The following is a 14,862-nucleotide window of genomic DNA, read 5'->3' as shown; positions in this document are numbered from 1 at the left end:
ATTATCATGCTGAAACATGAGGTTATGGCGGCGGATGAAGGGACGACAGCGGCCCTCAGGGTCTCGTCACCGTATCCCTCTGCATTCATAAAACGCAATTGTCTTTGTTGTTCGTCGCTTATGCCTACCCATACCATTACCCCACCGCCACCATGATGCACTCTGTCACAAAGTTGATCTCAGCAAAACGCTCGCACACACGACGCCATACACGCTGTCTGCTGTCTGCCCGGTACAGTTGAAACCGGTAGTCAGCCGTGAAGAGCACACTTCTCCAGCATGCCAGTGGCCATCAAAGGTGAGCATTTGCCAACTGAAGTCAGTTGGGAAGCAGAACTGAAAAGATTTGGCACCAGCTCTGGTGGATATTCCCGCTGTCAGGATGCCTATTGCACACTCCCTCAAAACTTGAGACATCAGCTTCTTGATTAGCCACACCTGTCAGGAGGATGGATTATCTAGGCAAAGGAGAAATGCTCGCTAACAGGGATGTAAACAAATTTGTGCACAAAACTTGAGAGAAATAAGGTTTTTGTGTGTCTGGAAAATTTCTGGCTTGTTTTATTTCAGCTCATATAACATGGGACCAACACTTTACATGTTGCATTTATACTTTGTTCAGTTTATAGAGAAAAAAACCGAGAGCAGTAATATGTGCAAGAGGTAGCAAATCTCCAGTAGTAGCCTGTCAGGCCATGAAGTCTAAGTGGCTATAAACGAAAGGAGTTTTCTCCCTTAACAAGCTCAACAGGACCCTCTGAGGTGATGTGACACAGAAACACCTACTCTCTAGGGTGACAGGGAAAGTCTGCCACCAATCAGTCATGCCCTATGGTCAATGGAAACAAGGCCACTGTGTGATTAATCAAAGAGAAAACACAATAGGCATCACAACATGTATCATGTCACTTGTTTTCATGTCTTATGCTAGATACTAATTATATGGGATGTGAAATAGACATTTATAGGCGAAATCATCTGAAAAATAATGTCATTACATTTTCTAGAAGAGCCTTTTCTTATATAGTCTGCTGTTCCCACATGCTTCAAGAGGGCCACCATTGTTCCTGTTCCCAAGAAAGCTAAGGTAACTGAGCTAAACGACTACCGCCCCATAGCACTCACTTCCATCATCATGAAGTGCTTTGAGAGACTAGTCAAGGACCATATCACCTCCACCCTACCGGATACCCTAGACCCACTCCAATTTGCTTACCGACCCAATAGGTCCACAGACGACGCAATCGCAACCACACTGCACACTGCCCTAACCCATCTGGACAAGAGGAATACCCATGTGAGAATGCTGTTCATCGATTACAGCTCAGCATTTAACACCATAGTACCCTCCAAACTCGTCATCAAGCTCGAGACCCTGGGTCTCGACCCCGCCCTGTGCAACTGGGTCCTGGACTTCCTGACGGGCCGCCCCCAGGTGGTGAGGGTAGGTAACAACATCTCCACCCCGCTGATCCTCAACACTGGGGCCCCACAAGGGTGCGTTCTGAGCCCTCTCCTGTACTCCCTGTTCACCCACGACTGCGTGGCCATGCACGCCTCCAACTCAATCATCAAGTTGCGGATGACACTACAGTGGTAGGCTTGATTACCAACAACGACGAGACGGCCTACAGGGAGGAGGTGAGGGCCCTCGGAGTGTGGTGTCAGGAAAATAACCTCACACTCAACGTCAACAAAACAAAGGAGATGATTGTGGACTTCAGGAAACAGCAGAGGGAGCACCCCCCTATCCACATCGACGGGTCAGTAGTGGAGAAGGTGGAAAGTTTTAAGTTCCTCGGTGTACACATCACGGACAAACTGAATTGGTCCACCCACACAGACAGCGTTGTGAAGAAGGCGCAGCAGCGCCTCTTCAACCTCAGGAGGCTGAAGAAATTCGGCTTGTCACATAAAGCACTCACAAACTTCTACAGATGCACAATCGAGAGCATCCTGTCGGGCTGTATCACCGCCTGGTACGGCAACTGCTCCGCCCACAACCGTAAGGCTCTCCAGAGGGTAGTGAGGTCTGCAGAACGCATCACCAGGGGCAAACTACCTGCCCTCCAGGACACCTACACCACCCGATGTCACAGGAAGGCCATAAAGATCATCAAGGACAACAACCACCCAAGCCACTGCCTGTTCACCCCGCTATCATCCAGAAGGCGAGGTCAGTACAGGTGCATCAAAGCAGGGACCGAGAGACTGAAAAACAGCTTCTATCTCAAGGCCATCAGACTGTTAAACAGCCACCACTAACATTTAGCGGCCGCTGCCAACATACTGACTCAACTCCAGCCACTTTAAAAATGGGAATTGATGGAAATTATGTAAAAATGTACCACTAGCCACTTTAAACAATGCCACTTAATATAATGTTTACATACCCTACATTACCCATCTCATATGTATATACTGTACTCTATATCATCTACTGCATCTTGCCATCTTTATGTAATACATGTACCACTAGCCACTTTAAACTATGCCACTTTATGTTTACATACCCTACAGTACTCATCTCATATGTATATACCGTACTCTATACCATCTACTGCATCTGCCATGCCGTTCTGTACCACCACTCATTCATATATCTTTATGTACATATTCTTTATCCCTTTACACTTGTGTGTGTGTGTAAGGTAGTAGTTGTGGAATTGTTAGGTTAGATTACTTGTTGGTTATTACTGCATTGTCGGAACTAGAAGCACAAGCATTTCGCTACACTCGCATTAACATCTGCTAACCATGTGTATGTGACTAATAAAATTTGATTTGATTTGATTTGATTTATTACATAGCATGCAAATGCGTCACAAATACCCAAGTTACATTCGACAGACACATATGCTTCTTCCCCCTCCACACACATACTCACACACACTTAGACTATATCTCCCTTGAAGGAACTGGCAGTGTTTTGAAGATACTCTCTCTGTCACAGAAATCATTTGAAACACCCCTTTCAGAATGCCATAGCTCTGTTTGGGCTTTGATCAAAGCCAACAATGTCAATTTGGAGAGAACTGCTGTGAATTAATGCATGATGAAACTGTCAGAAAGTTGTTTCTGCTCTCCTGTGCATTCTAAAATAATCCTTCTGTTGCTGCCTCCCAAATGTCTTATGTTTTTATTTGCAAGGGTTTCCTCTGTGGTTTTCTACTTATGGAGTGGCATGGAACACAATGGATTACATTAACCGTACAATATTCTAACTTGATTGGTAGCAACACATAATGTGAAATTATGAGTGACATTTTGGTTACACACAATGCCTTTCCACAGGAGTACATAATTTAATTAACTGGGGTATCTTCCCTAATCCAAAATGTGAAGCACATAGTCTCAGTCTTAGGGGTACACTTTGAATCATTTATGAATTGATCAGACGTCACTTATTTGCAGCACACTTTGTTTGCTTCATGATGGCCCAGCTGAGTTTATAGATCAGCACATGCCCGTGTAGTAAATTGTATGCTTTATAAGACATGGCATATAATCCTAAGAGAAGCTGAAAGGGCAGATATTTAAACATGGATGGATGGCACCATGAGCCAACATAATTAAACAACAGATGAATCTATACACGAATGGAGTCAATAACATATTAAGCAAGCTACAACACCTAAATGAATGAGAGGTAATGTGATGCCACACTCTTTCAAATCTCTACTAGTCAGCAGAACTGCTTATGCAAAGTAATTTCTCTTTTTATTTTCCTGAGGGATGTGTGCTTGATTAAAGCTGGGCTCATTCCACAGATTTGGTCCACCAATGCTATTTCCAATGGCTGGAAAGTGATCATGTCCATCACTAAAATGCCCATCATGACATTGACAAGGACACAAATTTTTTCCATGAGTTAAGTCTTGTTTTAGTTGGCATACTTTGTAGATAGTTTGGAATTTATGATAGTCTAAAACTTCATGCAGCATACATTTAAAAAAAAAGATTCATCTTACAGAAGATTAACAGTTATGGGTTGCTTTAGTTGCAACCAAATACCTTCACTCACCATCTTAGTCAGCTAAAGTGTGGATCTCTAAAATATAGATACTTTTTTCAGCTGTGATACACCAAGTCCTTACTTAAAATGGTTATTGAATATTTAAAACATACAATACCCTTGCAGTGAAGCCGCTCAACAACTACATCACATTAGTCATCTAACAGACTCCCATCCAGAGCGACACACAGAAGCAACCAGGGTCAACGCCCTGCTCAAGGGCACGTCGATAGATCTCCCACAAGGTCAACAACGGGGACCCAAACCAGCGATCCATCAGCCACCGACTCAAGCTCCCAACCGCCAGGCCACCAGCCCTCCAAGATCCCCCCCCCCCCCCCCCCCCCCACAGTTCCCCAAGAGCTGCCCCTCAAACATCCTAGACCCCCCCCACAGTCCACCCAGAACAATTTAATAACTCCATTCTCCAACCCCAAGACCCCACCCCCCAGCACCCATCCCCAATGCTTCAACAACCAACAAAATAAACTAAAGACAAAAAAGAGAAAGACAAATGAAAACAGAAAACAACAATGCAAAAAACAAAAGACATCAAGGACAACAAAAATCATAACAGCAAGGCAGACTGAATATGTTTGAGTGCATGTATGGCGCTATTTACATGTGTGTCTGTTCATGTATGTGCAAATGTGTGCATTTGAATGAGAGTGTGTGTATAGGCATGTGTACAAACACCTGCATGGCTTCAGCCTCAGACAAACAGACATTAGCTGTAACAACACTGCCCCTCAGTGTCATTCAAACTTACTTTTTGTTTTTTATTTTGACTTTGTTTTTTTGGGACTGTCATTCTATCCCCCACCCAGAAACTCCACGCCCACTTGTCTCCAATTCCACATCCCAACCCTCAGCTTCCCTCAGCCCATCCCACCTATCTCTGCTGGCCACCCTCTTCGGATTTCTACGCACCATATATCTTTCAACTATGCTGCGATGTTTAACATACCATTTCAATCTATCTAATCAAATAGAATCTCCAGATGGCAAGTATTAGTATATTAGTAATTGACTGGCCGGGTCTCTCCAGATCTCCCAATAGTACTATTTCTAGGGTCAATTTTAGATCAGTGTTATGCATTTTCAACCATTCCTGAACCTCAGACCAGAAACAGGCTACCTGATACCAAAATAAATGATCCATTGATTCTGTATCCTCACAACAAAATCTGCAGATCTTCAATGATTGTATGTCCCAAATATTCCACATTTTGTTGGTGGCAAGAATTCTATATAATAATTTTACCTGAAAAGCACGAAATCTTGAATCTTGCGTCGTTTTATATATCAACTCATATCTTCCCAACTATTTTGCAATCTGTATGGCACACTTGTCAACATCCTGGTCCTCAAATGAAACTGGTATACTTTCCTATTTATGCTATTTTTATTCCTCTGCCAGTTTTGATATTTTATATTGGGCTGGGAGACTGAAGCACTTAATTGGTGAATGTTAAGCACTGTGCCTCCGTGGTTTGTTTGCTTTAGGGACAACACTTGTATGCAGACACTGAAGGCCTGTAGCTTCCTGATGACTTTTCTACATCCACAACTCAATGGTAGGCTCTTCCCCATTCTGCTTCAGCTTCAGCTCTTTGGCTCCCAGGTCTCTTTGGCCACACAAGTTTCAGAGGGTGTTATGGGAAGTGGTGAGATGCCCAGGTCTCCATCACTAATGCAGAGCCCCCTAGTAACTTTACACAGGGACCTTCGCCCGGCAGCGGAGACAGCAGCAGACTTTTCCATTTTCTACCTAAAAAATTTGAGCTGAATCAACAACTTAACTTGGCATTCTTGGCCAGCGATCAAAAAATCTCACACCTGACAGAGCTGTCTGACCTGCACTTTAATTACTCTCATTCTTGAATAGACTAGTATCTTCAGTTTGAAAACTATGGAACATACTGTAGTAACAAGGGTGCTTTTCCGAACAGCATAAAAAGCATTTGTGCCCTATTTACGTGTGTGTGACTCACTTAAAAAATATCTGGATTTTTGTTTTCTTTGGGGTGACTTGTTTGCATAGATTCTTGATTTCATCTGCGGCAAACTCTATACGAGAGTTATTCCCTCAGGATATGATATGCAAATCCAAATATACAGTAACCCTTGACTTCCAGAAGCACGCACCCACTCGCAGCATTCCATTTTGCTGTAGTGTGTGCCACACATTGAATAACAGATGGACTTAATTGTCCTCAAAGAGGATCATTGTGTAGGCAACAAAAGCATCACCAACAGCAACGAGCAAGGGTAACATAAACAAACAACAAAGCAACACAACTTGGTCTGATGCACAGAGCAAAATCAGAGCAACTGTAAAAAATACATTGCAGATTACAGTTTTTCTCAATCGAGTACAAGCAATTTTGGGATCTGTCTTGAAACGTATCATTCGCAGAACAGCACTGATCAAATACAAAAATATATTTACAGAAACTCTAATCACTTGCGTTTGTACCTAACTTGCATATCTTAGACAGGGGTTTCCCAAACTCGGTCCTGGGCAGTGCATATCAGAGCAAAAACCAAGCCATGAGGTTGAGTCTGCAGACGTGTTGCTGTGCGTTTTGCTGCCAACTTTACTTTACTTTGCTAGCTGACAACTTTACGTTTTTTTGTTTTGTTTTTAATTACCGTTTATATTTTTAGTTTTTCCATCGCAACTTTCTTCCCTCATTCAACTTTTTCACTCCGGACGCTTTATCTGGACATGGTTCGTCAACACCTTCAACAGCCGAAGCTAAGTACTAACATTAACATGATGTCTTCTAATTGCAGTCGCTGTACTCATAATATACAGGAGAACGATCGCCTTACGGCGAGAATAGCTGTGCTACAAGCCCAGCTTCAGACGCAATCGTTAGGCAAGGGTAATTTCAGTGTAGGAAAGGAAGAAACAGCGTCTGTGCCACCAGTAAGTACAGATAGTAACGTTAGTATAAATCCCCCCGCACAGTCCCCGCAGCCGGACAACTTTCTCATGGCTTCTGGAGGGAAATGCTGTTGGAATGCTCAACCGGTGTCGCTCATTCAGCCGACAGAAACTTTCAACCGGTTCTCCCCATTATGTAGCGAGTCGGAGTCTGAGTCTGAGTTTTCTCTTGTCTCTACTCCTCCCGTTACGGGGTCTGAGACGCCGAAGGCTCCCACCATTAGCTCTGACAAATTGAAAACCCTAGTCATTGGCGACTCCATTACCCGCAGTATTAGACTTAAAGCGAATCACCCAGCGATCATACACTGTTTACCAGGGGGCAGGGCTACCGACGTTAAGGCTAATCTAAAGATGGTGCTGGCTAAAGCTAAATCTGGCGAGTGTAGAGAGTATAGAGATATTGTTATCCACGTCGGCACCAACGATGTTAGGATGAAACAGTCAGAGGTCACCAAGTGCAACATAGCTTCAGCGTGTAAATCAGCTAGAAAGATGTGTCGGCATCGAGTAATTGTCTCTGGCCCCCTCCCAGTTAGGGGGAGTGACGAGCTCTACAGCAGAGTCTCAGCACTCAATCGCTGGTTGAAAACTGTTTTCTGCCCCTCCCAAAAGATAGAATTTGTAGATAATTGGCCCTCTTTCTGGGACTCACCCACAAACAGGACCAAGCCTGACCTGCTGAGGAGTGACGGACTCCATCCTAGCTGGAGGGGTGCTCTCATCTTATCTACCAACATAGATAGGGCTCTAACTCCTCTAGCCCCACAATGAAATAGGGTGCAGGCCAGGCAGCAGGCTGTTAGCCAACCTGCCAGCTTAGTGGAGTCTGCCAATAGCACAGTCAGTGTAGTCAGCTCAGCCATACCCATTGAGACTGTGTCTGTGCCTCGACCTAGGTTGGGCAAAACTAAACATGGCGGTGTTCGCCTTAGCAATCTTATTAGGATAAAGACCTCCTCCATTCCTGCCATTATTGAAAGAGATCGTGATACCTCACATCTCAAAATAGGGTTACTTAATGTTAGATCCCTCACTTCAAAGGCAGTCATAGTCAATGAACTAATCACTGATCATAATCTTGATGTGATTGGCCTGACTGAAACATGGCTTAAGCCTGATGAATTTACTGTGTTAAATGAGGCCTCACCTCCTGGTTACACTAGTGACCATATCCCCCGTGCATCCCGCAAAGGCGGAGGTGTTGCTAACATTTACGATAGCAAATTTCAATTTACAAAAAAAAAAATGGCGTTTTCGTCTTTTGAGCTTCTAGTCATGAAATCTATGCAGCCTACTCAATCACTTTTTATAGCTACTGTTTACAGGCCTCCTGGGCCATATACAGCGTTCCTCTCTGAGTTTCCTGAATTGCTATCAGACCTTGTAGTCATAGCAGATCATATTCTAATTTTTGGTGATTTTAATATTCACATGGAGAAGTCCACAGACCCACTCCAAAAGTCTTTCGGAGCCATCATCGACTCAGTGGGTTTTGTCCAACATGTCTCTGGACCTACTCACTGCCACAGTCATACTCTGGACCTAGTTTTGTCCCATGGAATAAATGTTGTAGATCTTAATGTTTTTCCACATAATCCTGGACTATCGGACCACCATTTTATTACGTTTGCAATCGCAACAAATAATCTGCTCAGACCCCAACCAAGGAGCATCAAAAGTCGTGCTATAAATTCTCAGACAACACAAAAATTCCTTGATGCCCTTCCAGACTCCTTCTGCCTACCCAAGGACATCAGAGGACAAAAATCAGTTAACCACCTAACTGAGGAACTCAATTTAACCTTGCGCAATACCCTAGATGCAGTTGCACCCCTAAAAACGAAAAACATTTGTCATAAGAAACTAGCTCCCTGGTATACAGAAAATACCCGAGCTTTGAAGCAAGCTTCCAGGAAATTGGAACGGAAATGGCGCCACACCAAACTGGAAGTCTTCCGACTAGCTTGGAAAGACAGTACCGTGCAGTACCGAAGAGCCCTCACTGCTGCTCGATCATCCTACTTTTCCAACTTAATCGAGGAAAATAAGAACAATCCAAAATTTCTTTTTGATACTGTTGCGAAACTAACTAAAAAGCAGCATTCCCCAAGAGAGGATGGCTTTCACTTCAGCAGTAATAAATTCATGAACTTCTTTGAGGAAAAGATCATGACCATTAGAAAGCAAATTACGGACTCCTCTTTGAATCTGCGTATTCCTCCAGGGCTTAGCTGTCCTGGATCCGCACAGCTCTGCGAGGGCCTGGGATCGGGAGAGACACTTAAAACCTCTTTGGGATTGCCCCCCTTTTTCTCAATTTCCGCCTGAAAACATACCCTAATCTAACTGCTTGTAGCTCAGGCCTAGAAGGAAGGATATGCATATTCTTGGTATCATTTGAAAGGAAACATTCTGAAGTTTGTGTAAATGTGAATTGAATGTAGGAGAATATAACACAATAGATCTGGTAGAAGAAAATACAAGGAAATCAACAGACGTTTTTTGTTCTTTTACTGTTGTTGCATCTTTAAAAATCAACAAGAAAGGCCAAACATTCAGTTATGATACTGGGGATCATTTCAAATGAGAACATAGGTAGGCAACAGTATTTTACCAAAGTTTCAGATGGATACATTCAGGAATGAGTGAGGTACATGCCATTGAGCATGAGGTCAACCAGGTGTCCCTCACAAGTTTCCCAAATGTACCCAAGTGGCCGAATTGGTACAATGATACAATGATACAAAACCTATATACAAAATACAAAACAATTATTCTAACATACCCCAAAAAATATATATTTGAAAAATTCAAGAAAAAAAAAAGAATATTTAAAAAAATAATAATAATAACAAGGGGAACTATTTACACTTCAAATGTTCAATCATGTGAAGACTCTCTGTCCTCTAAACAATGTTGCGCTCCTGATGCCATATCCCATAGCAGTCTCTCTCTGGTGTGAAACAGAGGGTCACAGCACAGGTGGTGCAGGTGACAGGGGACTTCTTGTGGCACAGGGCACAACGAAGCCGCCCTACTGTGCCCCTTTTTCCCCGAGGCACATCCCTGCCTGCAATGATGAACTTCAGCATGTGCGTACCGCTGGTTGGAGCAGAAGGGACAGAGGTAGAGGGGACAGAAGGTGCTACAGTGTTCTTGCTGTAGTTAGCAAGCTCCTGGATGAGCTGCTCCCTAAAGGGTAGCTGTGAGATGGGGGGCTGTCCACAGTTCTTGGCCATTTCCTTCTGGAGGATGAAGGAATTCACCACAGCAATGTCAATAAAATGATAGAACAGCGTTTTGTACCATTTCATGGTCTTGTGAAGGACATTATAATATCCTATCAGCGCATCCGATAGGTCTACACCCCCCATGCTCTTGTTGTAATCCCTCACAGCATCTGGAATGGGGACATTTCTGGCAGTCCAAGCGCCTGTAGGACCTTTCAACCGTCGAACAACGTGATCCCCACCGAACGACTTGTGAATAGTGGAACACATGACTACCTCTCGAGTGTCCATCCACTTCACAAACAGCAAACCATCTTCACGGATCCATCTCATGGTACCCCGCTCAGCCCGCTTAGGCATGTCGTTTACCCTGGTTTTTGGAAAACCCACTCGGTTGGTCCGAATGGTGCCACAGGCCCACATCTCCAGCTTCCTCAGGTCTGTGAACAGGGTAGGGCTTGTGTAGAAGTTGTCTACAAATAGTTTGTAGCCCTTCCCCAGCAGCTGGAAATCTAATAACTGCATCACAGAATCATAACTGAGTCCCTTACCGCTCGCACAAGTGTTCTTCCCCTCATAGACAAAAAAATTGCATGTGTATGCACACGCAGAATCGGCCAAAACAAACCGCTTGTATCCCCATTTTGTCGGTTTGTTGCGCATGTACTGTTTTAGGCCAATTCTGGCCTTTGAGGCTACCATTCTCTCATCTATGGAAAGGTTCTGGGCGGGCTGAAAATAGGTCTTGCATGCCTCAACGATATCGTGGTAGAGAGGTTTGATCTTGCAGAGCTTATCAAACCCTGCTGTGCCTCGTTTCGCCTCGTTGTCCTTATCAACCTCTGGGTCACTATTGTGAAGTGCCCGTGAAATTGTCAGAAACCTAGTACAAGACATGACCGTTGAGGGGAAAGGCAGTTGATAGAGGGGTGCAGTTTTCCAGTAGTCTTTCAGGGTTTTCAACTTCACCAGCCCCATGTAAATGACCATAGACAGGTAGCAAAACAGATCTGAAATGGAAATGTCCTTCCATGCCCCTGTCTTGCCTTCCTGCTTCTTAGCCCCATATTTATTAGTGTTCATCACCAGGGTATCAACAACTGCTGAGGTGAAGAACAACTGGAAAAGTTGCATGGGGCTGTACTTAGAAGTTGGGTCCAATTGAGGGCCTACTGGGCGTTTTGGGCGGAAAAGTGGAGCTGGTGGGGCCACATCCTCCTCAAGAACAGAGTGCCAACGGTCCTCCTCCGCTCTGGCAGGTTCCACGCTGGACGGTTCCACGCTGCCCTTCCTCCGCACGCTGCCCTTCCTCCGCTTCTTTGCCGCCGGCTTACCACCCCTTGATGGCCGGGCGGGGGTAGGTGTGGTGCCGGATACAGCCGGGGTCCAGCTGGATGGACCAGCTTCAGTGGGGGATTTTCTCCTTGGCTCCCAATCAGAATCGCTGGGACTGTGAAATAAAGACAGACACATATTATATATACACAATTTGTGACCATGGTGAGGTTTTGTCAATTCCATTTTAGATATAAAATACATGGAAACAATTAGGTAATAATTATACAGACACATAATATATATACACAATTTGTGACCATGGGGAGGTTTTGTCAATTCCATTTTAGATATAAAATACATGGAAACAATTAGGTAATAATTATACAGACACATAATATATATACACAATTTGTGACCATGGGGAGGTTTTGTCAATTCCATTTTAGATATAAAATACATGGAAACAATTAGGTAATAATTATACAGACACATAATATATATACACAATTTGTGACCATGGGGAGGTTTTGTCAATTCCATTTTAGATATAAAATACATGGAAACAATTAGGTAATAATTATACAGACACATAATATATATACACAATTTGTGACCATGGGGAGGTTTTGTCAATTCCATTTTAGATATAAAATACATGGAAACAATTAGGTAATAATTATACAGACACATAATATATATACACAATTTGTGACCATGGGGAGGTTTTGTCAATTCCATTTTAGATATAAAATACATGGGAACAATTAGGTAATAATTATACAGACACATAATATATATACACAATTTGTGACCATGGGGAGGTTTTGTCAATTCCATTTTAGATATAAAATACATGGGAACAATTAGGAAACAACAAATATGTACTTTCTACATTTCAATATACTTGTGTACTTTTATATTTCATGTCCTAGTCATATTTTTATATAAGGCAAATAAAATACAATATCTCAAACAACTCAAATGAATTATATTTGATATTACTAATTTCAAACAACGTTACTCACCGATCCAAAACTGCGTCTTCACCGTGGAGGAACATGTCTTCAAATTCTGAATCCACGGATTCAATCTCACTGGATTCATTTAGATTTAGTTCACTATCACTAGATCTCTCTATTTCATCAATTATATCGTGAATATCTGTGTACCTGGTCTTGGTCTTTGATTTTGCTGATTTATTAGCCATTATTGTAACTAGAAAATGCTCAGAAAAAAACGTTTGCGGCGCGTAAAACGGCAGGGATCCTTCTGGTAGAGTTTTCAATGGCGAATAGCCTGTGTACGCATGGCTTTACAACGAAGCCTATTATTTCCGGGTAGAACCATTGCATATGCCCATGTACCTCTGTTCATTGGCTATCTATCCAGCTAGATTTCAAGAAGATCAGTGGTCATTGGTCCGAAATACAGTCAATCAACGAAGGACAGGTCATTCGATTGGCGCGTCAGGAGGTCGTTGTTTGGTCTGTTCAAATCAATTTGTTTCGGTCAATATGTCCCGGGAAAAGAACCATGATGTTTGGTTGTTTTACTAACAAACAGAGGATTCTAATGAAACCGAACTTGACTTGATAAACGTCCCTTTAGAGTGAGTAATTACAATGAACGTTACGTCCAAAGTTGAAGGAGGCTGAATTTTCCACACAAGCCGTTCACAAAATGTTTTGTGTTAGGCTATAAAAATGGATTATATCGAACAAAAAGCCACTTGATTGTTTCGTCGTGACCTTTAGGATTGCCAAAAGAAGAAAATTTCCTAAGGTAATTGATGATTTTTATTGCTATTTCTGACTTTCGTGACTAATGTACTTTGTTGTAACTGTACCTAATGTGTTGTTTACTGATCGATAATCGCTTTTGCAGTGAAGCTTTTCGAAATCGGACATATTGGCTAGATTAACAAGAGGTATAGCTTTGATATTGCGTATAACACTTCTGATTTAATTGAAGCTAAATATTTATAATTATGACATTTCGCCATTTTTTTTTTTTTTTTTCTGAAACGTGCCGCTAGCGGCACCCCAATCCTAGACAGGTTAAGTGTTTTAGTACTATATCTCTTGACACAATGATGAAAATAATCATGGCCTCTAAACCTTCAAGCTGCATACTGGATCCTATTCCTACTAAACTGCTGAAGGAGCTACTTCCTGTGCTTGGCCCTCCTATGTTGAACATAATAAACAGCTCTCTATCCACCGGATGTGTACCAAACTCACTAAAAGTGGCAGTGATAAAGCCTCTCTTGAAAAAGCCAAACCTTGACCCGGAAAATATAAAAAACTATCGGCCTATATCGAATCTTCCATTCCTCTCAAAAATTTTAGAAAAAGCTGTTGCGCAGCAACTCACTGCCTTTCTGAAGACAAACAATGTATACGAAATGCTTCAGTCTGGTTTTAGACCCCATCATAGCACTGAGACTGCACTTGTGAAGGTGGTAAATGACCTTTTAATGGCGTCAGACCGAGGCTCTGCATCTGTCCTCGTGCTACTAGACCTTAGTGCTGCCTTTGACACCATCGATCACCATATTCTTTTGGAGAGACTGGAAACCCAAATTGGTCTACACGGACAAGTTCTGGCCTGGTTTAGATCTTACCTGTCGGAAAGATATCAGTTTGTCTCTGTGAATGGTCTGTCCTCTGACAAATCAACTGTACATTTCGGTGTTCCTCAAGGTTCCGTTTTAGGACCACTATTGTTTTCACTATATATTTTACCTCTTGGGGATGTTATTCGAAAACATAATGTTAACTTTCACTGCTATGCGGATGACACACAGCTGTACATTTCAATGAAACATGGTGAAGCCCCAAAATTGCCCTCGCTAGAAGCCTGTGTTTCAGACATAAGGAAGTGGATGGCTGACAACTTTCTACTTTTAAACTCGGACAAAACAGAGATGCTTGTTCTAGGTCCCAAGAAACAAAGAGATCTTCTGTTAAATCTGACAATTCATCTTGATGGTTGTAAAGTCGTCTCAAATAAAACTGTGAAGGACCTCGGCGTTACTCTTGACCCTGATCTCTCTTTTGACGAACACATCAAGACTGTTTCAAGGACAGCTTTTTTCCATCTACGTAACATTGCAAAAATCAGAAATTTTCTGTCCAAAAATGATGCAGAAAAATTAATCCATGCATTTGTTACTTCTAGGTTAGACTACTGCAATGCTCTACTTTCCGGCTACCCGGATAAAGCACTAAATAAACTTCAGTTAGTGCTAAATACGGCTGCTAGAATCCTGACTAGAACCAAGAAATTTGATCATATTACTCCAGTGCTAGCTTCCCTACACTGGCTTCCTGTTAAGGCAAGGGCTGATTTCAAGGTTTTACTGTTAACCTATAAAGCGTTAC

The 14,862-nt window shown here is 42.6% G+C and overlaps 1 protein-coding gene across 1 annotated transcript; it reads right to left on the bottom strand.

The window, feature by feature from the left end:
* Positions 1-9,877: 9,877 nt before the first annotated feature.
* Positions 9,878-12,539, bottom strand: LOC139562854 (piggyBac transposable element-derived protein 4-like). Its single transcript, XM_071380976.1, has 2 exons — positions 12,505-12,539; positions 9,878-11,651 (listed from the first exon to the last, which is right to left on the bottom strand). The coding sequence occupies exons 1-2, from the start codon at positions 12,537-12,539 to the stop codon at positions 9,878-9,880; spliced, it is 1,809 nt and encodes a 602-aa protein (XP_071237077.1).
* Positions 12,540-14,862: the final 2,323 nt, after the last annotated feature.

The sequence above is a fragment of the Salvelinus alpinus genome, chromosome 33, assembly GCF_045679555.1.
Source record: "Salvelinus alpinus chromosome 33, SLU_Salpinus.1, whole genome shotgun sequence".
In the NCBI taxonomy this organism is placed as follows: Eukaryota; Metazoa; Chordata; class Actinopteri; order Salmoniformes; family Salmonidae; genus Salvelinus; species Salvelinus alpinus.
Note: the sequence above shows the minus strand (reverse complement) of the source record. Positions and strands in the feature narration are given on the sequence as shown.